Raw genomic sequence first — 26,830 nt, 5'->3', positions numbered from 1 at the left:
AAATTTAATCAGAATGTTTTTCTTGATGATCTTTAGGTCAAGTTCAACTCTTGGTCATGTGGGGTCAAAAACTAGGTCAGTAGGCCAGATCAACTCTGGTGAGCGATATATAGGGCCATCATGGCCCTCTTGTTATGTCCAGAGTACAACTTCAAAACTATGCAAGTTATTGACTTTAAAAGTTGGAATATAGTTGAGTGGTGATTTGGTGATGATTTGCGGAGTGCAACAACCCACAATATCGCCCCCCATCTCCCTGCCAAAATAAGTCACTTTTAGTTTCTTGTGCCTTAGTATTCCAGTATTCCATCACTAAATCCCACAACTCCCATACACCACCACATTTCATTACCCTGTCAACACACACACCAAAATATATTTTCTTTCAGTTTTATCTCCTCCTCTGATCTAGATCTTCAGGTGTATTTTGCCCTGCCTTATGGAGATCTTCTTCACTTAAACATTGTGAAATGTCTGATGTGATTGTATTTTCTGGTCTTTTGGGATAAGGAAATCAATTCAATATTTCTGAATAATAGAGTTCCACTTAAGCATTACCTCTTATGAACTGACTCAGTTAGCCTTTAGCCTGCTGGCGGCAAGTGATTTTGCTTTGCGACCAGTGCAAACCAAGCCTGCATGTCCAATGGACCAATCCATTTTAGAGATTTAGCAGGGTAAAGATTAAAATTAATGTAGTCTGCCTTTAATTTGATTGGTTATATTAAATCTTCTCGCAGATTTTATTTCCGAAGAATCTGCGTACAGATTTTATTAGACCCTTGGTGAAAGGTTTAATATCCTACTAATGGTTCAGTGTGAATGTCCTGTAGTCTTATAGCCATTACTCCAAGGGAGAAAACTGACCTTAAAATCACATTTCTAGTTTTAATTCAAAGTAAAGATTTATACTCATTTTGTCATCCGTCTTGAACTTTAAAACTTGAGCAATTACTGCATTGACCTTTACCAAGTTGCTGAGATGCATTCCTGTATGAAGCTCCCACAGATTTGTCAAGTAGATTCTTCATCTGTTAGACCTTTATCAAAGGTGTATACACAGTAGTTTTATATTATTTCTTTATTTTCAGATAATGCACAGTAAAGAACTTTCAAAGAGGCAAACATACTCACAGTGTAAGTTTCAGTATATATCTCTCAGGATAAAAGGGGTACTGTAAAAGCACACAATATTTGCTGGGTCAAAATTTCACGAAATTCAAAATTTTGAGTATGTTCACGAGGTTTAATATTCGCGAAATTGTAAAAATGGTATCCTACTTGAATTTGAATTAAACTAATGGTGAATATTTGTGTGAGGATTAATTTTAGCGAGATGTAGCTAGGGCCCCGCGAATATAGCGAATATTAAACCCTCGCGAAAATTTCTGCTTTTACAGTATATTGTCCTGCTTTTGTTGGTCAGTCTGTCGTTTAGTGAACACCCAAACCTACATTGATCCAGTTTTATAGGATGGTTCATAGTGGTCTGTAGTTGACCCATATTGATTTGATGGTCAGTTTGTCGGGGTCACTGTGGTTGTTTGATTAAAAATGAGCGACCAGCTACCTCTTACAGGTCATCATAGAAGCATATTATGTTTTACAAACAGTTCATGTTATCATCAGAGAGGTTCAGTGAGATTCTGTTGCTAATGTGAGTGTAGGTAAAGTAATGTAACAAAGATGAATTTAATTGAGGTGTTGTTACTAAGGGTAGGACAAAATTTTAAATTAGTTTGACAAAGTCCACTGCTTTTTATACCCCCACCAAACATGTTTGAGTGGGGTATATAGGAGTCAGTTTTGTCGCATCGCGTCCCGTCCCGTCCTGTCCCGTCCCGAAATCTATTATCTCAGTTATTACCAAATGGATTTGATTCAAACTTAAAATACATATTCCACCTTATCACCCACATCATGTGACACAAGGTGCATAACTCCAAGTTTTCATGAATTTTGTCCCCTTTTACTTAGAATTTAAGGTTAATTTTGTTGTATTTTCACTATATCTCATTTAATACTAAATGGATTTGATTCAGACTTAAAATAGATGTTCCACCTCATCACTCACATCATGTGACACAAGGTGCATAACTCTGACACCAATTTTTTATGATTTATGCCCCTTTTTACTTAGAATTTAAGGTTGATTTTGATGTATTTTCACTATATCTCAGTTACTACTGAATGGATTTGATTCAAACTTAAAATAGATGTTCCACCTCATCACCCACATCATGTGCCCACATCATGTGACACAAGGTGCATAACTCTGACACCAAGTTTTCATGAATTATGTCCCCTTTCACTTAGAATTTAAGGTTAATTTTGTTGTATTTTCACTATATCTCAGTTATTACTAAATGGATTTGATTCAAACTTAAAATAGTTGTTCCACTTCATGACCCAGATCATGTGACATAAGGTGCTTAACTCTGACATAAATTTTTTATGAATTATGTTCCCTTTTACTTTAGATTTAAGGTTGATTTTGATGTATTTTCACTATATCTCAGTTATTACAAAATGGATTTGATTCAAACGTTCCACCTCATCACCAAAATCATGTGACGCAAGGTGCATAACTCTGACATCAATTTTTCATGAATTATGCCCCATTTTACTTAGAATTTAAGGTTAACTTTGATGTATTTTCACTATATCTCAGTTACTACTGAATGGCTTTGATTCAGACTTAAAATAGATGTTCCACCTCATCACCCACATCATGTGACACAAGGTGCATAACTCTGACACCAATTTTTCTTGAATTGTGTCCCCTTTTACCTAGAATTTAGGTTAATTTTGATGTATTTTCACTATATCTCATTCTGATTGGCTTAGAGCCAAAGGGAATTAACCTTTTTTAACTTTTGTACTGAGCTTCTTCCCCTTAAATTCAAGGAATTAGTCTATTTTTAGAAGTCCTATTTTTAGATTTTCAATATTTTAGGTATTTTTCTAACTATTTAGCTCACCTGTCACAAAGTGACAAGGTGAGCTTTTGTGATCGTGCGGTGTCCGTCGTCCGTGTGTGCGTGTGTGCGTGGGTCCGTAAACTTTTGCTTGTGACCACTCTAGAGGTCACATTTTTCATGGGATCATTATGAAAGTTGGTCAGAATGTTCATCTTGATGATATCTAGGTCAAGTTCGAAACTGGGTCATGTGCCGTCAAAAACTAGGTCATTCGGTCTAAAAATAGAAAAACCTTGTGACCTCTCTAGAGGCCATATATTTCACAAGATCTTCATGAAAATTGGTCAGAATGTTCACCTTGATGATATCTAGGTCAAGTTCGAAACTGGGTCACATGCCGTCAAAAACTAGGTCAGTAGATCTAAAAATAGAAAAACCTTGTGACCTCTCTAAAGGCCATATATTTCACAAGATCTACATGAAAATTGGTCAGAACGTTCACCTTGATGATATCTAGGTCAGGTTTGATACTGGGTCACGTGCCATCAAAAACTAGGTCAGTAGTTCAAATAATAGAAAAACCTTGTGACCTCTCTAAAGGCCATATTTTTCATGGGATCTGTATGAAAGTTGGTCTGAGTGTTCATCTTGATGATATCTAGGTCAAGTTCGAAACTGGGTCACGTGCGGTCAAAAACTAGGTCCGTAGGTCTAAAAATAGAAAAACCTTGTGACCTCTCTAGAGGCAAAATATTTCATGAGATCTTCATGAAAATTGGTCAGAATGTTCATTTTGATGATATCTAGGTCAAATGTGAAAGTGGGTCACGTGCCATCAAAAACTAGGTCAGTAGGTCAAATAATAGAAAAACCTTGTGACCTCTCTAGAGGCCATATTTTTCATGGGATCTGTATGAAAGTCAGTCTGAATGTTCATCTTGATGATATGTAGGTCAAGTTCGAAAGTGGGTCACGTGCCCTCAAAAACTAGGTCAGTAGGTCAAATAATAGAAAAACCTTGTGACCTCTCTAAAGGCCATATTTTTCATGGGATCTGTATGAAAAATGGTCTGAATATTGATGATATCTAGGTCAAGTTTGAAACAGGGTCATGTGCGGTCAAAAACTAGGTCAGTAGGTCTAAAAATAGAAAAACCTTGTGACCTATCTAGAGGCCATACTTGTGAATGGATCTCCATAAAAATTGGCCAGAATGTTCACCTTGATGATATCTAGGTCAAGTTTGAAACTGGGTCACGTACCTTAAAAAACTAGGTCAGTAGGTCAAATAATAAAAAAACATAGTGACCTCTCTAGAGGCCATACTTTTCATGGGATCTGTATGAAAGTTTGTCTGATAGTTCATCTTGATGATATCTAGGTCAAGTTTGAAACTGGGTCAACTGCAGTCAAAAACTAGGTCAGTAGGTCTAAAATTTTTAAAATCTTTTGACCTCTCTAGAGGCCATATTTTTCAATGGATCTTCATGAAAATTGATCTGAGTGTTCACCTTGATGATATCTAGGTCAGTTTCGAAACTGGGTCACGTGCGGTCAAAAACTAGGCCAGTAGGTATAAAAATAGAAAAACCTTGTGACCTCTCTAGAGGTTATATTTTTCATGAGATCTTCATGAGAATTAGTGAGAATGTTCACCTTGATGATATCTAGGAAAAGTTTAAAACAGGGTCACGTACCTTCGAAAACTAGGTCAATAGGTCAATAATAGAAAAACCTTGTGACCTCTCTAGAGACCATATTTTTCAATGGATCTTCATGAAAATTGGTCAGAATTTTTATCTTGATAATACCTAGGTCAAGTTCAAAACTAGGTCACTATGTCAAATAATAGAAAAAATGACGTCATACTCAAAACTGGGTCATGTGGGAAGAGGTGAGCGATTCAGGACCATCATGGTCCTCTTGTTTATTATAAGTCCTATGTAAAAAGTAAATACATTTTTCTGTGGTAACATGGGTCGGTAAGACACTTTTTTGTATTCACTTTTAGTGTATCTCTAATACTAGAGATTTTTTGTATTTACTAGTATTACTATACTAGTATTATACTAGTATTATTATGTGGAAGCCCAGGATGAAGTACTCCAAAGACTAAGTATTTTTAAGATTTCTTATGGTTGCCATTCTTCTATGACAAGACCGTATGGTGGGGGTATGAGTCACTCCTGTGACAGTTCTAGTTTCAGTTAAAATACAAATATGAATTATTAAGCCACTTAAGCAAAAAATAAATTATTAAGCCACTTCTCAAGTAATTCAGAAACAATGTACATCAACAAAATATAAAATGGGTATGAAACTTGATAGGTACTTTTAACAAATATCCAGGGTTTCCTTTTTTTTCCAGAGTTTTAGAGATTTTGCTCTGTCTGCTGCAAATATTTCTATGTGTTAAAATAAGATTTATCCAGAATCCTCTTAATCATAACTTACTGAAAAATGTTGTTTTGTATTACAGCTGGTATGTCTGAAGACAGCGATTACACTAGTGATATAAATTATCCATTACCCCACCAACACAACAGTTCTGCCCACCAGTTCCGCGGGGAACCTAATTATCCTTTAAATCATGAAAATAGTCGGGAATATAGTCAGGATTATGGTCCATATGATTCATTTGATAGGGACGAGTATGGACGGCGACGTTCATTCGATGATCGTATTGACATGGAACGGAGAGGTTCTTATGAAAGAGGAGGTTCATTTGATCAGGATGTCTCCTTTGATGGGGACGAAATGGGATACGAACGTGGTGATTCTTTTGAACGGACAGAATCATTTGAGCAAGAATCGGATCACTACGGTTACGAAAGGTCAGATACGGAATATGAAAGGTCAATACAGGATGATAGATATGATGAGGACGGTTATGATCGTCCAATCAGAGACTACGAAAGACTGGAACTTGGTTCCCATCATAGCTCAAATAGGGATTACGATTCTGACCAGGAATATGCATATTCACATCATGATTACGAGAGAACTGTGACTAATGAGGAAGGTGTTAAGTACGATAGGAGACATTATGACCCTCGGTATGACCGAGATTATTATTATGATTCTCAAGAACAGCTCAATAAAAATAGGAGTTATTCAAGGGAATCTCAAAATTATTCACGCGAGTCAGACTTTTATCCAGTGGGAAGTGGATCCCATGTTGGTAGAAGTGACACTGACTCAGAACCTCTCTCTTATAATAGTCGTCCAAATCAACGTCAACCATTGTCCAATGCCTCCACAACACTTAGACACGGGTAAGTCAGTGTGTTTATCTTGTACATTCAGACAATAGGGTTTTATTCTTAAACATTCTCAATTTTTGTACAAGTTAAATATACACATATACACATTTTCCAATTATGGAAGTTACAGTTTTAAGTATGTCAATATATTGTTATGAAAGATCCATAACCAGCAATAATGAAACCCATTTTTGACCAGAATTATGGCATTACATAAAGGTTACATACATGTATTTAGTGCATAGTAATTTACAGCTGGAATCTTGAGAAGACAGATCTATCTGATTCTATAAGTGTTTATGCTCTTTAGTTATAAAACCTTATAGGACTGTTATTCATCATATTCAAGTGGGCATCTGGGGTTTTGTTTGGCATTTCAGTCAGCAAGACTAGAGTTAAGGCACTTGAAAGTTTGTTTGGCAAGTTTCTTGAAGAAGTCATGAAACTACAAAAATGTTGTCCAGGATTTGTAATTGTGCACCAGGGGTTTTATTTTTGCTTGGACATTGAACATAACTTCCGATCAGTAACTTGAGAACCATTTGACATAGGACCTTTATACTTCATTGGTACATTGATTTTGTCAGTAGATAATCCCTATTGATTTTGGGGCCAGTGTCAGAGGTCAAGGTCAAAAGGGCCTGAACATAGAAAATGATATCCCAACAGTAACTTGAGAACCGTTTGACCTGTTGCCATTATATTTCATCAAAAAAATTATCTTGGTCAGTAGGTTACACTTAAGGATTTGGAATTTAATTGGTCAAAGGTCAAGGATAAAGGGGCCTGTCAGATAAAAAAATTCCAACTTTAAAACCATTTGATCTAGAACCTTTAAATTTAATAGTTGCATTGATCTTGGTCAGAAATGACCACATATGATTTTGGGGTCAGTAAGTCAAAGGTCATTGTCATGGGCTTAATCTTAGAAAACAAATTCCAGTCAAAAACATGAGAACCACTTGAGCTACAACTTTCGAACTTCAAAGGGTAAATTGGTAGATAGTAGATGAACCCTTTAATTTTGGGGCCAACACCTGGTCAAAGTTCCAGGACACAGGCCTGATCTTTGAAAACAGTTTCAGCTTAATAACTCCAGAATGATTTGAGCTAGACCTTTCAGACTTTATAGGTCTATTGGCCTTGGTCAGGAGATGATGGAAGGTCATAGGGACTGGACTTTTTTTGTAATAAATGGAATATTTTCTCATATTTAGCAGAAGACTTTCTCATAATTATGAGAAGTTTTCTTGTATAACATCTTTGCTACTATTCTCATAGTTTTGAAATATTTCTGGTAAATGTAAAAAGGTAAATGTCTCTTTAAAGGTGAAATATTTAGGGCAATTTTTGTTGCCGAACCTTATTCACTAAATCAGCTGCCTGTCTTGAAGTCCTAACTGCTTTAATAGTAAACAGATTAAAACAATTGTGAATAGATGATGTCTCTACATGGTGCATTTCCTCCAAAGTAATTGGATCTTTTTTCAGACACCCATTTGATACAGGTATCCATTTATCAAAAGCTGGACATAATCAATGACATTGAAAATTACTTTATTAAGTCAGTTTGGTCAACATATGTTATATGTCGAATCACAATCATATTTCCTGGTTATATTTCTGTCACTGATGATTAATTGCTTGCCTGATACACCATATGTTCATCAGTGTAGTCTACACATCATGAGAATTGGAATACTCCAGACTCCCACGCATGAATAGATTTTGTAGGACAAGTGTTTGAAGTTTAATCAAAGCATGGATTAGATCAACTTGAGATTTTTGATGATCTGACATGCATTGTGCAGGTTCCATAATTCTGTTTTGCATTTTTACGTAGTTATGCCCCTTTTTAGCTCATCTGATTTTTTGAAGAAAAAAAATGATGAGTTATTGTCATCACTTGATCGGTGTCGGCGTCGGCCTTGCCTGGTTAAGTTTTATGTTTAGGTCAGCTTTTCTCCTAAACTATCAAAGGTATTGCTTTGAAACTTGCAACACTTGTTCACCATCAATAGCTGACCCTGTACAACAAGAAACAAAACTCCATCCTGCTTTTTGCAAGAATTATGGCCCCTTTTGGACTTAGAAAATATCAGATTTCTTGGTTAAGTTTTATGTTTAGGTCAACTTTTTCTCTTAAATTATCAAAGCTATTGCTTTAAAACTTGCAACTCTTGTTCACCATCATAAGCTGACCCCTGTACAGCAAGCAACATAACTCCATCCTTGCAAGATTTATGTCCCCTTTTGTACTTAGAAAATATCAGATTTCTTGGTTAAGTTTTATGTTAAGGTCAACTTTTCTCCTAAACTATCAAAGCTATTGCTTTGAAACTTGCAACACTTTTTCATCATCATAAGCTGACCCTGTACATCAAGAAACATAACTCCATCCTGCTTTTTTGAAGAATTATTGCCCCTTTTGGACTTAAAAAATCAGACTTCTTGGTTAAGTTTTATGTTTAGGTAAACTTTTCTCGTAAACTATCAAAGCTATTGCTTTGAAACTTGCAGCACTTGTTCACCATCATAAGCTGACTACATCAAGAAACATAACTCCATCCTGCTTTTTGCAAGAATTATGTCCCTTTTTGGACTTAGAAAATCATGGGTAGGACAGTTTTTCTATTATACAAAAAAATCAGATGAGCATCAGCACCCGCAAGGCTGTGCTCTTGTTTGACTAAACAATTTTGGTTTTGTATTTAAGTTGGTATATCAGCTGGTATATCAGTAAACACGTGTAAGAGTGGATTGAAACTTCGCCTCTTTATTCACTGTAATGATCTGACATGCCGTTGGCAGATTCCGTAACTCTATTTTGCATTTTACAAAGTGATGATCCTTTTCAGACTTTAAAATTTTAAAGTGTTGTATGTAAACTTGTATCTCAGAGACCCCCTCGTACAACAGGGCGTGGTCATATATCAGATAGCATACAGTCAAACTTTGTTGGTTGAACTCAATGGGACCAGCAGAATTTGTTCATGTTATTCGTAATTCAAGCCATCAGATAAAATAAATTATATAGAGATTTTGCTTGTACCTGACAGTGAGTTTTAGTGATGATCTTTGAATTATCCAAGTTTGAGCAAGCAAAGTTTGACTGTATGGGAAGTACATGTAAATTATGTAGGTAGTGTTTGTTTCAGGAGTCCCCATGGTAGTGCAGTGAGCCCTAGCAGTAGAATCTCATCATTCACACAACAGAGCACTCAAGATTTCAGGTAGGTGAACAACCTTCACTTTGATCTTCAAGTGAAAAATATCTGGTAACTTTTGATAGAACTACTAGGAGGAAATTTACAGTATGTGTGCTAGAGTAACCACTACTTTCTCTTGCTTATTTGGCTCCCTTGGCTCTGTCTGTTCGTATATTTGTATGGGTACACAAGTTGTACTAAAGGCACAGTATGGCAGATTGAGGTAGGCCAGCCAGTTTGGACCAGTAGGCACTTCACTTTGTAAGAATTTCGGGGAAAAATGACACCAAATAACTTCAGTGATTTTTAAAAAAAGGTGAAATTCACATCTTGAAAATGCTCCTCACAAGCAGTTTTTAAAAATTACTAACTGCCAATAACATGATGTATGATGTTTAAAGAAAAGGAGATACCACCTGAACTGGCCATTTTTATCTTGAATATGAAAGTTTATTTCGATTTTCCATCTAAAAAGGACAGTATAACAACAATTTGAATTCATAGCTCCACATAGCCTAGATCTACCATTTGCTGGAAAGTTGCAGTCTGAACTAAATTGTTTTGTTCAGACTTAAAACCAAATGGCAAAACAAACAAGAAATTTTGCCTTTCAGTTTTTCTATATTTGGTACATATAACAAGAAACTTTTCCTTATGCTTATACTACAAAATGCGCTTTTAAAATTCAGTCTGCTTGGCATATAGTCCATACTTCCTGTTGTTTGAATACAAATTGTAGATATTTGTGCTCGTAGAAGTCATTAGAAATGGAAATTAACATATCAAGATACTGAATTTCTGTGTGACTCAAGTTGATAAAAATGAATGAATTTGCAGGCTTCTATAGTTCTGTTTTCGTTTTTATCTTGACTATACTAAGTATATGGACAGCTATTATACTCCACCCAGCATTGGCATCTGCTCCACATCCACACCTTGGTTAAATAAAGTTTGATAAACTTTCTCTTTATCTGTGTAATTACATTATGGATTTGCTTCAAACTTCTGTTTACGTATGAGTTTTGCATTCGGAATAACTCCAGTTTCAGTCTGGTTTTTGCATTCCGAATAACTCCAGTTTTAATCTGGTTTTTGCATTCCGAATAACTCCAGTTTCAGTCTGGGTTTTGCATTCTGAATAAATCCAGTTTTAATCTGGGTTTTGCATTCCGAATAACTCTAGTTTTAGTCTGGGTTTTGCATTCGAAATAACTTCAGTTTCAGTCTGGGTTTTGCATTCGGAATAACGCCATTTTCAGTCTGGGTTTTGCATTCCAAATAACTACAGTTACAGTCTGGGTTTTGAACTCCAAATAACTCCAGTTTCAGTTTGGTTTTTGCATTCTAAATGACTCCACTTTCAGTCTGGGTTTGCACCCCGAATAACTCCAGTTTCAGTCTGGGTTTTGCATTCCAAATAACTCCAGTTTCAGTCTGGGTTTTGCACTCCGAATAACTCCAGTTTCAGTCTGGGTTTTGCATTCCAAATAACTCCAGTTTCAGTCTGGGTTTTGCATCCCAAATAACTCCAGTTTCAGTCTGGGTTTTGCATCCCAAATAACTCCAGTTTCAGTCTGAGTTTTGCACCCTGAATAACTAGCTTCAGTCTGGGTTTTGCACTCCGAATAACTCCAGTTTCAGTCTGAGTTTTGCATCCCAGTTAACTCCAGTTTCAGTCTTAGTTTTGCATTCAGAACAACCCCAGAGTCCATTTTGGTCTGGCACTCTAAATAACTTTTCTCATGAGTTTTGTGGTCTGAATAACTCCAGTTTCTGTCTTGATTTTGCACTCTGAATAACTCAATTTTCTGGCTGAGTTTTGAACTACGAATAACTGGACCTTTTTGTTTCTTTTGATCAAGTAAACCTTAAAACATTATTTCCGGCTTTTTAGCTCACCTGTCACAAAGTGACAAGGTGAGCTTTTGTGATCGCGCGGTGTCCGTCGTCCGTCCGTCCGTGCTTCCGTGCGTGCGTCCGTCCGTAAACTTTTGCTTGTGACCACTCTAGAGGTCACATTTTTCATGGGATCTTTATGAAAATTGGTCAGAATGTTTATCTTGATGATATCTAGGTCAAGTTCGAAACTGGGTCACGTGCCATCAAAAACTAGGTCAGTAGGTCAAATAATAGAAAAACCTTGTGACCTCTCTTAAGGCCATATTTTTCATGGGATCTGTATGAAAGTTGGTCGGAATGTTCATCTTGATGATATCTAGGTCAAGTTTGAAACTGGGTCACGTCTGGTCAAAAACTAGGTCAGTAGGTCTAAAAATAGAAAAAGTTTGTGACCTCTCTAGAGGCCATATATTTCATGAGATCTTCATGAAAATTGGTCAGAATGTTCACCTTGATGATATCTAGGTCAAGTTCGAAAGTAGGTCACATGCCTTCAAAAACTAGGTCAGTAGGTCAAATAATAGAAAAACCTTGTGACCTCTCTAGAAGCCATATTTTTCATGGGATCTGTATGAAAGTTGGTCTGAATGTTCGTCTTGATGATATCTAGGTCAGGTTCGAAAGTGGGTCACGTGCCATAAAAAACTAGGTCAGTAGGTCAGATAATGGAAAAACTTTGTGACCTCTCTAAAGGCCATATTTTTCATGGGATCTGTATGAAAATTGGTCTGAATGTTCATCTTGATGATATCTAGGTCAAGTTCGAAACAGGGTCATGTGCGGTCAAAAACTAGGTCAGTAGGTCTAAAAATAGAAAAACCTTGTGACCCCTCTAGAGGCCATACTTGTGAATGGATCTCCATAAAAATTAGTCAGAATGTTCACCTTGATGATATCTAGATCAAGTTTGAAACTGTGTCACGTGCCTTAAAAAACTAGGTCAGTAGGTCAATAATAAAAAAACCTTGTGACCTCTCTAGAGGCCATACTTTTCATGGGATCTGTATGAAAGTTGGTCTGAATGTTCATCTTGATGATATCTAGGTCAAGTTTGAAACTGGGTCAACTGCGGTCAAAAACTAGGTCAGTAGGTCTAAAATTATTAAAATCTTTTGACCTCTCTAGAGGCCATATTTTTCAATGGATCTTCATGAAAATTGATCTGAATGTTCACCTTGATGATATCTAGGTCAGTTTCGAAACTGGGTCATGTGCGGTCAAAAACTAGGCCAGTAGGTATAAAGATAGAAAAACATTGTGACCTCTCTAGAGGCCATGTTTTTCATGAGATCTTCATGAAAATAGTGAGAATGTTCATCTTGATGATATCTAGATAAAGGTCAAAACAGGGTCACGTACCTTCGAAAACTAGGTCAATAGGTCAAATAAGAGAAAAACCTTGTGAACTCTCTAGAGACCATATTTTTCAATGGATCTTCATGAAAATTGGTCAGAATTTTTATCTTGATAATATCTAGGTCAAGTTCAAAACTGGGTCACATGAGCTGAAAAACTAGGTCACTATGTCAAATAATAGAAAAAACGACGTCATACTTAAAACTGGGTCATGTGGGAAGAGGTGAGCGATTCAGGACCATCATGGTCCTCTTGTTGTTTAAAGGCTCATACTTGACCGTTCTAAAATATCTTTTTCATTTCTAAAGGGATACTTAATTTACATTTTGAATGCTTTTATAACTTTAATTGTAAACCTTACAAATTGTGTAATTAAAAAAATATATACTCTATCATTTTCCTCCAACATGATAATTATATTTATAAACATTTATCATCCAATTTTCAAAAGTTTTTGTTCTACATATTATGGATGTGTCAGATTGGAACGACAGTGTTACAACAGCTGTTAAAAGATACATCTCAGTGTATAGTCATTAACTAGTATATGCTATAGATAATTATAGTTATAACATTTTAATTAAACAATATACAAGCTATTTAACATTTATTTGTGATTCCCTGTTGGATAGATAAGTGCACTTTTGAAAGCTGCACTTTTGGATTTTTTTAAAGGATTAGACTCAGCAGTTGTTTCAAAAGATTAGATTTTAGTACAACTGTTTGTTTAAATAATACTTTAAAAGGCATAATTATGTTTAAGCCATACTGAAAATGATTTAAAAGTTGACACTTCTTATTTTGGAGTAGAAAAAGTTTGTAAACTTTATTGTATTGAGGCAATTTAAAAGTATACTTTAGAAAGTAATTAGATCCTTCGGTCATTCTATAAATAGCATTTATTGTAAAATCTTTAAAGATAGTTAAAAAAAAATAACAGGAGAACGGTTATTTGTAAACGTGTGTGTATTTATTGACAAATTAATTCCAAAAAAAAATTATATCCGCTTTTGATGATATGATAAAAGATAGAAAAGGAGTATATACAGAATGCATATTTAATGTGGTTAGATGTGTGTAAGATATGGGGTTGTGCCTCGCTTTGTTCAAGTGTTTAACATGGCACTCAGCAAAGGTGAAGAAAAAAAACTATTCTGATGATCAGTCAAGTAATGTGGAATATGAACAGATAGATGGTTGTTCAGAGGAACTTGATAGGTCTGTGGACACAAAATGGAGTGATTTTTCTGATAAGAGAAATTTGGTAGAATATGCGAGGATTTTACCCTCAGAAACTCACTATCAGTCCATACAACATGAACCGTCCGAGGCCACTGTCGACAGGTAAAATGTAACTTCTGTAACTATCAGCGACATCACATTATTCAAATGATATCATGACTATTTGTTTTTACTTTTTCTCTACAGAGTGCTTCAAGCCAGAATATCTTAGAAAAGAAATAATTAAACAGTGTTTAAATGTTGGAGTTATTCTCTCTTGTATGTTTAAATAACCATCGGCATAGTTTGTCCAGAAGATAATTTATAAGGCTGACAATATCCGGGTTTTAAATTGAAATTTCTTAAGTTGTTTATTTCAGGTACCACTGAATGCGGATACTTAAATATTTAGAAATGATCTTATCATGTTAATTTACAGTTTACCTGTCTACTTTGTACCCTAATTTAAAAACTGAGCTATGAAAGAAAACTCAGAGTCAGTTTACAAACTTTATAAGGGTTATTGTTGTAAATTTTATATTAATTAGTTATGGCAGAGTTTTGTAAATATATAAAGTTAAATGGTCCTTTTCTGTTAAACTTGGTTGAATTTCCAAACCAAAATTTTGGATATATGTTAATTTTTGTTATCTTATAAAAAGACAGGGTCTTGTTATTAGTCCTATGCAAAATGCTTTATAAGATTTCTGTGAATTAAAAACAAAATTGATAAAAGGGTCATTATAACAGTAGCTAGATCTAGGATTATGTATTCAGCTCTCTGGTTTTTTTTTGCGAGGCCAGATCACACTCTGCACTTGCACACCTCATAGATCTGATCTGACAAGATCCATTCAATAAAATCTGTAAAAAGATCCTTTGGAAGCATAGAATGTAACTAAGCAAAATAAAAGCAGACACAGTTTGATTGAGTCTGTTCATGAGAGGTAATGGAAAATGCAACACCTCTCACGCACCCCCCAACCGGCTTGCCAAATACAGCATCCCAGATTGAGCTATTATGATAATAACCCTAATATATACGGTATGATATACATTGTTATTGCTAGAGAAAATATATGAGCCACACCATGAGAAAACCAGCACAGTGCATTTGTGACTAGCATGGATCCAGACCAGCCTGTGAATCTGTGCAGTCTGGTCAGGATCCATGCTGTTCACTAAAGGTTTCTCTAATTGCAATAGGCTTTGAATGCAAACAGCATGGATCCTGACCAGACTGCGCGGATGCACTGGCTGGTCTGGATCCATGCTGGTCAAATGCACTATGTAGGTTTTCTCATGGTGCGGCTCAATTATATAGAATGATTCTTTCCTTTTACTGCTGCTGGGAATGCTTCTTTCAAGCTTTCCTGCATGGAAGTAAAACGATCAGTCTTGGTGAATTCCATAATTTGATGATATTATTATTCAATAAAAGGTACAAAAACTTGCATACAAAAAAACACACTTTCTTGTGTGAGATCTTAGTTTGTAAGCCAGTAATGTGATTTATTGTATTATTTTTTCTACTGTAAAATCATTTCGTGGATTGACTTAACCACGAAATCCACGAAAATTAATCCCCCACGAATATTAATGATTTCACAGTATTTTGTATTCCTTTCAGTCCATTAAATAGCCGGTCTTCCACAAACGTGAGTCGCCAGAGTACACAAGACTACAGCGATGCCGATCTACTCTATGATACTAGAAGTAATAACATAATGCCGTCACCGGCACGAGCTCGTTGGATAGATGCCTTTAACAAAGTCTGTGCTCAATTCAATGCAGTAAGTACAATTTCACAATATAACTAACCCTTACCTTGCTAAATTTCTATTATGAACTTGTCCATCTTTCAATTTAGACAGTACCATTAACTGTTAAAACGGTTGCCTACCAAAAGGATACTGACTGAATGGCTAACAGTGCAGATCTGACCAGTTGAATTTGAACTCAATTTTAAAATCATCAAATTATGAAGCTATTTCCTGACTCTTGTTTAGAACTATTATGATCTTGGATTCTGTTACATATTTTGGTGCTTCAACATACCAGCATGATGAAAACATTTTATACGGAATTTTTCTTTTAAAGTGTAGATGCAAGAATCCTTTGTTAAATTTACTCAGCAAGAGATGGCCAAGAGATTAGTTTGATTATTGCTGACAGTCTACTAACTGATACTGTATCCATAAATTTAGACAGAACAAAAACAAAATGGTAGCTCTAATGAGAACAATTATTCCTAGATTTCAGTAAAAGTGCTTGCTGAAATTTTAGCTAGGCAGTAAATTTAAACTTCAGTGGCACACAAGCTGTTCAATACATAAATGTACTGAATGTATTTCAAGTAAGCAAACATATTGCAGAATTACATAACTTAAAATACAGAACTTCTACAAAAGTATATTTTAGATGGCACTATATTTCAAACCAGGAAACAAAACAAGGCAATGAGGTAACAAGTCACAAAATTTTGTTAACATTCAAAATGTATGGAAATGTAGAGAGTCCAAAAACAATTCTATAACATGACTAGCAAAAGAACAATTCCGGTGGTACAGATACGGTATGGTATATAGTGCAGTGAAGGTTAAATTTTGGATGCTACTACGCTTCTATACTGTTCAATTTTACGTTAAAGTAATATTTGAATGGGAGAGTACCCTTTACAAAAAGTGGAAAGACTGAATAATAAATTGATATGACATTGTGCTGTTGCAAAATAGTGTAAAAATGTGGTTAGATGTTGATGTGAGACGACTAAATGTGAAGAATCCAACACTGGAACAGACGTCAAGAAATATCTTATACCCAGCAGTTCAGACACAAACATGTAAACATATGAGGGTACAGAAAATTATCTACAGAGGCTTTGTTTTATAGTCGTGTATCACAAAAGCATGGAAAAAATGGAGAATGGCACTGTTTATTCCTGGAGATTTCATTTGATCCTGGAGCAACATCCAGCAAAGTGCCACCTGTGTCCTTTACCGGAGAATGTCTCCCTTACAGGACAATAGATACATTATGTTGAGAAAAGCTGTATTTGGTCATTTGTATACCTCAATTTCTTTTCAATGAATGACAGTTAAGTTAGTTTGCTGCAAACATTTTTCTGCTATATCGGACTGTGTATGTATTGGTCCTGAGACTGGCCTGTCAGTTGTTTAGCTATAAAATCAAATAATAAATTATGCAATTGTGACAGCTTGGAGTTATGATGATATGAGTACAATTCTTAACCAAGATGTTGCCATCTTGTCAATACTGGATTTGTATTTTGTATTTGTATACCTAGATTCCTCACAATGGAAAATTTGATTAAATTGTGGCAATCTGGACAGTTAGCTCAAGTTATGCAGTGATTTTCATTCTTACCTGCTGTGTGTGTTAGTTGTTATCCAGCCCAGGACTAGTTTTGCTGAGGATTCTTAAATATAAGAACCAAGGAAAAAAATGACATCTTATGTTAATAAGTGTGTTTATAGTTCATAGTTGCAGAATGTGATAGTTTAAATTCTTAGCAACTGGAAATCATGAGCGGAGAAGACCCTGTGCACAGCTTGCTTGAATTCTGTGTTAATAGCATAGATTTGATGAGAAAGTGATATATCCTAGTGATATTATGTCTGGTGATGAAAGAAACTTTGTAGATAAAGAAAAAGAAGCTGAAAATAAGATGTTTGTATAAAAAGAATGATGTAGGATAACTATTTTTTATGTCCCTGGTGTTGAAGACCAGGTAGACATTATAGTGTTTGAACTGTCTGTCATCCTATTCATCTGTCACACTTCCTTGTGTACTCAATTAAAGCTACCGTTTCCATCCAGTTTAAATGAAATTTGGTGTACAATATGGACAGAAGAACAGGTAGACTAGCTCTCATACCTGGGTTTGTTTTGACATTTTTCTCATCAATAATAGTTGAAGTAACACCAGCAGGATGTTTCTGTATGGACATATTCATTTCCCTTGTCTGCAAACATAGGTATAATTTAGTCATCAGATAAAATAACCATGCAGCCAGGAAGCCAGGCTACAGCAACAGGAAGTGGACACTTGAATATAGTCTGGATTTGCATGTTTACTCTCTTGCATTATGCCTCCTGTTTTTGGATTTGAGAAAATTACAACCACATCTGTATATCTGTACATAAGGTACGCATTCCTAAAGTTCCAAACTTGGTATACATCATTAATATAAAGTGGACATGCAAGTATTTTTGGGCTTTCAGTCATGACTTATGTAGCTTCCAGGAAGTGAGTAACAAATATCTGACAGAGATTTCAGAGTTAATGTGACAGAATTTTCAGATAGTGTGTACTGTAGCCTCCAGAATGTGTGACATGACTTTTCTTTATGTGTGCTATAGCTTTCAGAACAGTTCTAGATAATTGAGTTTGTGACATAATTCCCAGAGATCATGTAAAATAGCTTCCAGAGAGTATAATATGTTGTAGCTTTCAAAGAGTATGTGACATAGCTTTCAGAACTTGTATGTCATATACCTGCCAGAAGGATCTTTAAAAAGCTTTTTTTGGATGATCCAGAGACCGTGTGATGTAGTAGTCATGTATCTGTCATAGAGCTTTCACAGTTTGTACTCAAGCTTTAAGAGAGTGAATGACTTAGTTTCCTGTAATTTTGTGACAAAATAAAGTTATATCTGTCAGGGAAGTCTTATATAGCTTTTAGAGTGTGTGTAACATAGCAACCAGAGAATGCATGACATAGCTTTCAGAGTGTTAGAGATTGTTTGCTGTAACTTCCTTAAAGTGTGTGACATACATCTGCCAGAGTGTGTGATAGAGCTTCCATAAAGCATGTACTGTAGCTTCCAGACAGTTTGTGACAATTTGCTGTGACTTAGCTGGCACAGTTTTTGACAAGTTTTCAGAGTGTGTGACATAAATTCTAGAGAGTGTGTGCTGTAGCTTCCTTAAAGTGTGTGACATGTATCTGCCAGAGTGTGTGTTACTTTCCAAAGAATGTATACTGGTTGGGAACCAGTTTCCAGACAGGATCAGTTTCCGGACACATGTAATAACCGCTTTATTTCGGCATTATTCACGTAATTGCTTCATCTAGATCATTTGGATTTGTGTTCTTCATGTCTACAACAAACTACTATATAACAAGGCTGTATAATATTAGGTTTTATGATGACCTCACCTTGGTTTACAAAACAACTTACTGTCTTAAAGGGGCATGAAGATAGCATTGCGCCTGCGCAGTAGTTTACACTTGTCAAGGTATCAAGTGGGGAAGAAATAATTGAAGTACATATTTGCTACTTTTAATTTTACGGTAACAGTTAGATAACATGCAGGGCTGTCGAATTTTGCACTAATTTTATTCTATATCCATTGGAATTATCAAGAATTTGTGTTAGACTAAATTCGAGATCTTTATAGATAGCCTCTATTTGCTTTCATAGCTGCTGTTGAACGTCGGGTTATCTTTCATGCACATTTTTGGAGAGATTAACGATAAAGAAGTGCGTAAGAAGAGTTTAATTACTTATTTCAATATCAAAATAACAGCAAAACATCATCAAAATATTTGTCCGGCTACTGGTTTACCTCACGGGGAAAACAACTTCTTTTTGTGACCCCATAGAACCCATATTTTACGCCACAACACGATGCTGATTACAACATCAGATGCGGAAGGAGCTGAAGTTTGTGCAGTGTGGGCTTCATTTATTTCAAATATTTTTTTTAGGAAATAATGAAGCCGAAATATGAAAATGTGTCCGGCTACTGGTTCCTAACCAGTGCTGTAGCTTTCAAACAGGTTGTGACATAGCTGCCAGAGCTTTTGAGTTTTCAGAGTGTGTGATATAGTTTCCAAAGAATGTATAATGTATCTTCCAGACAGTTTGTGACATACCTGTCAGAGTTTTCAGAGTGTGTGACATAGATTCAAGAGAGTGTGTACTGTAGCTTCCAGTCAGTTTGTGATGTAGCTGTGACATACCTGCCAGAGGTGAGTTTTCAGAGTGTGTGACATAGATTCCAGAGAGTGTGTACTGTAGCTTCCAGTCAGTTTGTGATGTAGCTGTGACATACCTGCCAGAGGTGAGTTTTCAGAGTGTGTGACATAGATTCCAGAGAGTGTGTACTGTAGCTTCCAGTCAGTTTGTGATGTAGCTGTGACATACCTGCCAGAGGTTTTGAGTTTTCAGAGTGTGTGACATAGATTCCAGAGAGTCTAAGCTGTAGCTTCCAGAAAGCATATGAAATATCTGCTCTTGTGTGTAACATAGCTTCCAGATAGTGGGTAATATATATTTGTCAGAGTGTAGAGTATATGACATAGCTTCGTGAGTGTGTTGGTGTGACATATAGCTATCGGAAAGTGTGTGACAGCCTTCTAGCATGTATGTACAATAGCTTGCAGAAATGTCTTTCATGAATGTTTCAGCATTGGTAGATCAAAGCAAAGCAGGAACATAATAATATACATGTTTAAACCATCTGTCACATTGCTTGCTATTCAAATGATAATAGATGCTGACTCACTCTTAATAGACCTTATCTCCTAGATTTGTTAATTACGGTATCAGATTCGAAAAAATTGATTAAACAAGTAGTTTAACTTAGTCCATTAGAAATAAAAATAGTATGTTCAACTGAAAAATGTTTTTGTACATCAGTTTTCACTTGTAAATTCAAGAAACTTAGAAATATCAAGTAACCGGGGTCTGTTTATAATAATTAAGCTTCTGTTGATGTAGAAAAACTCTCTAAGAAAAAAAAACAAAGTAAACTATGATTGAAGCTGAAAAAAAAGAGCTTAAATTCAGCAAACTTTTCATGTCTCACTGCTTCAGATATTCTGATATTGTTCATTTAGACAATTAACTACAATAGCAGAAAAAAAGGGAAAGTTCAGTATTTCCATATATGAGATATTACCATATATTTGCAGCTTTAATGTACTTTCTGTGAGGCTATGAAATGTGAGATAGAGTTTTAGTTAAATGCCAGTAATTGCATAATGAATATAAAATAATATAAAATAATTGATACATTCGGAATAAATGTCCATATTATACCACCCATTTCTATAGTTCCAGTAAACCACGTGAAAATTGGCTTTATATGTAAAGGGATTTACATTATCCCAGTCATTAATAGTGTTATCAGAAATTTGTATGATTAATTAAAACATGGCTGCATGCTGTGTTTTAATGTCACAAATGAATAAACTATAAAGAAAGTAGCTCTGCAGTGCGGTATATAAATTGAGACGGTGAACTAGTTTCTGTTTTTCCATTCAGATTTGCATTAGACTAGGAGTTACGTTTCAATGTGTTGAATTAGGAATAATTTAAGTGGAGGAAAAGGATTTTGTTAGATTAATTAAGTTTCCTAATTAAAACGTTGTTTACCGTGGACACAGTTAAGTGTGATTGCTGGTGTAATTGGCACCATGTTATACCATGAAGATTTATAGTGTGTTTGTGTTCATCAGCATAGATTGTTCATCAGTCAAGTGATATTTTGCTTCCTTTCTTTCCTGTTGTTGGAATACTTTCCAGTTATTGGAATATAATGTACATAATAAGTTAAAGGAAGTCAAACAATCCAGGTTGCAATTCTCTCAAAGTTTAATTGCTTATTAAGTTGTCTTTGTGAAGAAATAACTTCTACTATAGGGCCTACCCATTTAGCTTTATTGTCAGTATGTTAGTAAGTCCACCTCCAACTTTGATTCAGGGAGGTTCTCAGTATCGGAAAACATGTTAGTTCTGGTACAGAGTTGTGGGGAAGTTGTAAATCACTGAAAACATGTTAGTTCTGGTACATAATTTTGGGGAAATTGTCAGTCGTTAATTATTTGAATTTTTTCAGCGTTTATTTTGTTAAAGTTATGCCCCTCTTTAATCTAGAAATAAAGTTTAACATGTAAGCATTTTTCTCAGGTACTACTTGTCAAAATGTTTTCAGATTCTCCGCATTTCTATGGCAATTTATGAAATTTATGAAATCACCTCTCATGACAAGTCTCATAACTCTGGCTTATTTTTTACAAAATTATGACCCTCTGTATAGCTTCAGAACTTTTGCCAAAGCTTTTGTATGTGCAGAAGGACTTTAACAGTCAAACGTGCTGGCAGCAGAAGTTTGAATGTATTGTTTATTAAGAGATTTTGAAAATATTTGGCAGACAGGTTTACCATAACATAACAATTTCATTGCCATTCGTTAAAGAATGTTTGATACTTCGGGGAATTCGACACTTAATAGTGATATTCTTGTTGAAATTTCACTGTGAAACTGAAATGTCTAGTGCAGCAAAGACAGTTTCTATTCCATTAGAGACTGGTTGTATGCTGAGATTATCAATTCTTAAAGCTGTCAAGATTAATGGTAACTTAAATTCTGTGACATTCGCAATTTTAAAGGTCATCTGATTAAAGGGATACGCAGTTCTGTGATTTCTAAAATCTTATTTCCTAATTCAAAATTTAAAAAAAATAACAGAAGGAAGCTGTTGTTTTTTTATGCCCCCGAAGGGAGGCATATAGTTTTTGAACCGTCGGTCTGTCCGCATTTTTTGTGTCCGGTCCATATCTTTGTCATTGATGGATGGATTTTCAAATAACTTGGCATGAATGTGTACCACAGTAAGACGACATGTCGCGCGCAAGACCCAGGTCCGTAGCTCAAAGGTCAAGGTCACACTTAGACATTAAAGGTTATTGCATTGATGGGCGTGTCCGGTCCATATCTTTGTCATCGACGGATGGATTTTCAAATAACTTGGCATGAATGTGTACCACAGTAAGACGACGTGTCGCGCGCAAGACCCAGGTCTGTATATCAAAGGTCAAGGTCACATTTAGACATTAAGGGATAGTGCATTGATGGGCGTGTCCGGTCCATATCTTTGTCATCGATGGATGGATTTTCAAATAACTTGGCATGAATGTGTACCACAGTAAGACGATGTGTCATGCGCAAGACCCATGTCCATAGCTCAAAGGTCAAGGTCACACTTAGATGTTAAAGGTTTTTTTTCATGATAGTGCATTGATGGGCGTGTCCGGTCCATATCTTTGTCATTCATGCATGGATTTTAAAATAACTACGCATAAATGTGTGACACAGTAAGACGACGTGTCGCGCGCAATACCCAGCTTCGTAGGTCAAAGGTCCTAAACTCGAACATCGGCCATAACTATTCATTTAAAGTGCCATCGGGGGCATTTGTCATCCTATGGAGACAGCTCTTGTTTTTTTTTCAAATAAAATCATGCTGTAAAACTTACTATATGACTATTATTTATGTAACATAATTATGACATATGGGCCTGTCATGAGTGTGACCATCAAACTCCCAATTATCTTACCTTGTCCATGGTGAGAATGAGTAATTTCATTCATTAAGGAAAAGTAAAAGGGAAGAAATCAATATAACAATCGTAGAAATATCTTTCCTACAATGATTAAAAGGATTTTCAATTTTCGTCCACCATTTTAAATTACCTTTGTATCCCTTTAATTACAGGACTCCAATATCAGTTGCATATCACTTTTACCTTGAGACAGAAACATTTCCTGATACAAAAACAATCTGTATAGATTTTGTTACCCTGGATACAGACACAGGTTTATTATGTGGAATGGTGCAACATTATTTAGCTTGTCTTAATGTAGAATACAGGGTTGTAACAAATGTGTCTGTTAACATCCTTTCACACTCCATATAAAATAACTGAAATAAAATTTTCATTGGTATCAGTGCACCAGTCTCTGATTGATTTAAGTTGCTGTAACCATAGGAATAAGAATTTTACATATGCTGCTAGTCTTAACAGGGCTTTCAGCATCTGACTGTATGTTTTGTTCCAAAATTACATTGCTGTAAATACAGGAATAAGAATTTTTACATATGCTGTTCATCTTAACAGGGCTTTCAAAATCTGATTGAGTATATTTCTTTAAAATTACATTGCTGTAAATACAGGAATGGGAATTTTACATAATTATGCTCTTTACAGGGCTTCCAGCATCAGTTTAAAAAAGTTACAATGCTGTAAACTTGTATTGGAATAAGATTTTTACCTATGCTTACTGTGTTACCAAGGCTTTCAACTTATTGAATGGTTATTTTTAAAATGTAGGAGTAAGAATGTTGCATTCTGTTGTGTTTCTGCTTGGGGCCATGTATGTTTTTTGGAGAAAGGAAGGACAGTCATCTTGAATAGAATTTTCCATCATTAATTTATACAATAGCAAATTACAGTTTTGAGTATATTGAAGTTTTATGAATTTCTTGAAGACAGATAAGATTTTACAACCAGACTCAGTCTAAATGGGAAAAACACGAGGAAAACAGGAAGAAGAAATCATTGTAACAGTATGTGGAACCTAATGGGGTAACAATGGGAGGTTTATTGAGTGTGTTTTGGGAGGAAGGACAAGATAACTTCCTTGGGCTTACAGAGGAAGAGGCCAAAGAGTTACATGATGAAATAAAGAAAGAATACGGCCATCCAAAATGGGGAAGTGTTATGAGACGTAGACATGGTGGAAAGAAAAAGGAAAAAGTCATTGAAACTGAAGTTAAAGAGAATGAGGAAGAAAGGGAGACTGTTGTTGTTGGAGTGGATGGGGAAGAGATTGATAAAGATCTATTGAAAAAGGTTATCCAGGATTGGGAATCCTTGGAAAGTGAGCATGGAGCAACAACAGAAGAAGAAGATAATGTAAAGAATATTCTGGATGATCTAGGAGAAGAACCTGTGGCCACAGAACTTGAAACTAAGGTTGGAGAAGGTGAAGAAATAGTTGTTAAAGGAGAAGATGAGAATTTGGAAATAGATAATGAATATGGAAACAGAGTAGAGATATCAGGAGAGGTGAGAAAAGATATACTTAATAGTAAGATGCAGTTAAGAGTTATTCTAGTCAGAATTTTCAACCAGTCTCAATAGAACAGATTTATGAATTTGCATGTTCAGGTTTAGCTAGCAATTAAGTCGATTTTTCAGTTCAAATGATTTTAAACATTTTATTGCAGTGTTGAACAGCTTGCCTGCCTTTGTCAGCCAAATATACTGATTTAGTTATTGGCTGTATTCTAAAACAACATTACTTTTATGCCATTTTTTGTGCACTTTTTGTAACCTAACTGGTTAAATACAGTCCAATTATTTTAAGCAGCCAGTTGAGGGAAATCACAAAACCGGCTTCTTAAGGATTTTTGCATTTACTACAGTATTTTAAGATGCCAATTCCTTTTTCCAGCACTAACAGCAGAGCTTCATTCCAAGCACAATCAGAGTATCTATCAACATGGTTATTTCTAGACAAAATCCAATATTAAATTGCCATTTTTTGTAAATGTGTCTGTTTTACAAAAAGGAAGGCAAACAATATCTAAATGATACATTGGTATTGTCTAGATTAGAAAATTTATCCTAATTATTAGTGCTGACTACATCTGTGCTAAGATTATTATAAGAATTGTCATGGAGAAAGCCTTTGTGCACTTATATGTATAAAACAGCTCTGAAGCTGACCACCCTTTGCGGGTTACAATCCAGTAAGTTAGACTGTGTATAGACTTTATAGTTTGCTGGCACCTCATTTCGAGCTCATGGTAGCCAGCGGCTCTGGGTGAGCTGTTAGTATAGGTGGCAGCTCCCGCATGTTTTCTCTTATCCAGAGAACATTATTTGGCCATAGAAGTTTTCTAAAAACAACTGTTTTTCATGAACTGCTTGATGAATCTTCCGGACCTTTAATGATTTAATTAAACATTCTAAATGATTCTCAACAGCAATTGTTTTACTGTTTGGCATCACAAACTATTAGTTTAAAATAGTTTTGTTTCAGTCAGCAGTAGGTTCAGGATGAACTGTTTGTCATCATCAAAACCACTGTTTGGTGTATGTGTGTGCATTCATTATCTTGACTGTAACCATGACATGCATTCATGTTTTGCTCAGTTAGATGGTTTGTTGCACACAACACTCAGTCTGGTTGGGCAAAGGTCAATTGTTACACTTTAATAAGATTTTTAACCAGGTTTTCAACGAAAACCTGAGTTATAAGATTGGGGTAGATGTCGGTCGGGCGGGCGGGCAGCAGCGGCGGTGTCAAACTGGTGTTTCCGGTCAATAACTTTTGTTTCGGTAAAGATATTTGAATAAAACTTGGTATGTATGTAGCTTATATCAAGACAAAGGCAGGGATTGATTTTTGGGTTTCTGGGGTCAAGGTCAAGGTCACTGTTACTTAAAATAGCAAAAGGGTTTCTGGTCAATAACTTTTGTTTCGGTAAAGATATTTGAATAAAACTTGGTATGTATGTAGCTTATATCAAGACAAAGGCTGGGATTGATTTTGGGGTTTCTGGGGTCAAGGTCAAGGTCACTGTTACTTAAAATAGAAAAAGGGTTTCCGGTCAATAACTTTATTTAGGAATGAGCTATCATGATGAAACTTGGTGTATAGAAAACTTATATAAAGTTGTAGCTTGGGATTGATTTTGGGGTTTCTGGGATCAAGGTCAAGGTCATTGTTACTAAAAATAGGGTTAGGTAAGGGTTAGGGTTAGCATATCTTCTACATGCATGGAGGGATTTTGATGAAAGTTGGCACAATTGTTCACCATCATGAGACGGAGTGTCATGCGCAAGAACCAGGTCCCTAGGTCTAAGGTCAAGGTCACACTTAGAGGTCAAAGGATACAAGAATGAAAACTTTGTCCGGAGCATATCTTCTTCATGCATAGAGGGATTTTGATGTAACTTGGCACAATTATACACCATCATGAGACGAAGTGTCTTGCGCAGTTTCCCTTCTTTAGAATTACTTCCCTTTGTTGTTACTATAAATAGCTTATATTGTAACTTTTCATTACTAGACGTAGGGAAAAATCGAGACCACTTTTCTGTAGTACAACATGCATGTTACATCCAATTTTGAGGT

The 26,830-nt window shown here is 35.6% G+C and overlaps 1 protein-coding gene across 18 annotated transcripts in view; it reads left to right on the top strand.

The window, feature by feature from the left end:
• The window catches only part of LOC123566323 (protein unc-13 homolog A-like), a 190,886-nt gene that overhangs the window by 63,190 nt on the left and 100,866 nt on the right, over nucleotides 1-26,830 (top strand). For all 18 annotated transcript variants that reach the window (XR_008372061.1, XR_008372060.1, XR_008372062.1 and 15 more), the window contains 4 exons: nucleotides 1,092-1,137; nucleotides 5,401-6,196; nucleotides 9,343-9,417; nucleotides 15,500-15,662. Coding sequence is in view for 15 of the 18 variants with exons in the window: in XM_053550001.1 (XP_053405976.1) it covers nucleotides 1,092-1,137; nucleotides 5,401-6,196; nucleotides 9,343-9,417; nucleotides 15,500-15,662 (1,080 nt within the window). In the remaining 3 variants the exon portion in view is untranslated. The remainder of the gene's footprint in view (nucleotides 1-1,091; nucleotides 1,138-5,400; nucleotides 6,197-9,342; nucleotides 9,418-15,499; nucleotides 15,663-26,830) is intronic.

The sequence above is a fragment of the Mercenaria mercenaria genome, chromosome 8 (assembly GCF_021730395.1).
Source record: "Mercenaria mercenaria strain notata chromosome 8, MADL_Memer_1, whole genome shotgun sequence".
NCBI classification, from domain to species: domain Eukaryota; kingdom Metazoa; phylum Mollusca; class Bivalvia; order Venerida; family Veneridae; genus Mercenaria; species Mercenaria mercenaria.
This window is presented reverse-complemented; position numbering and strand designations above follow the sequence as displayed.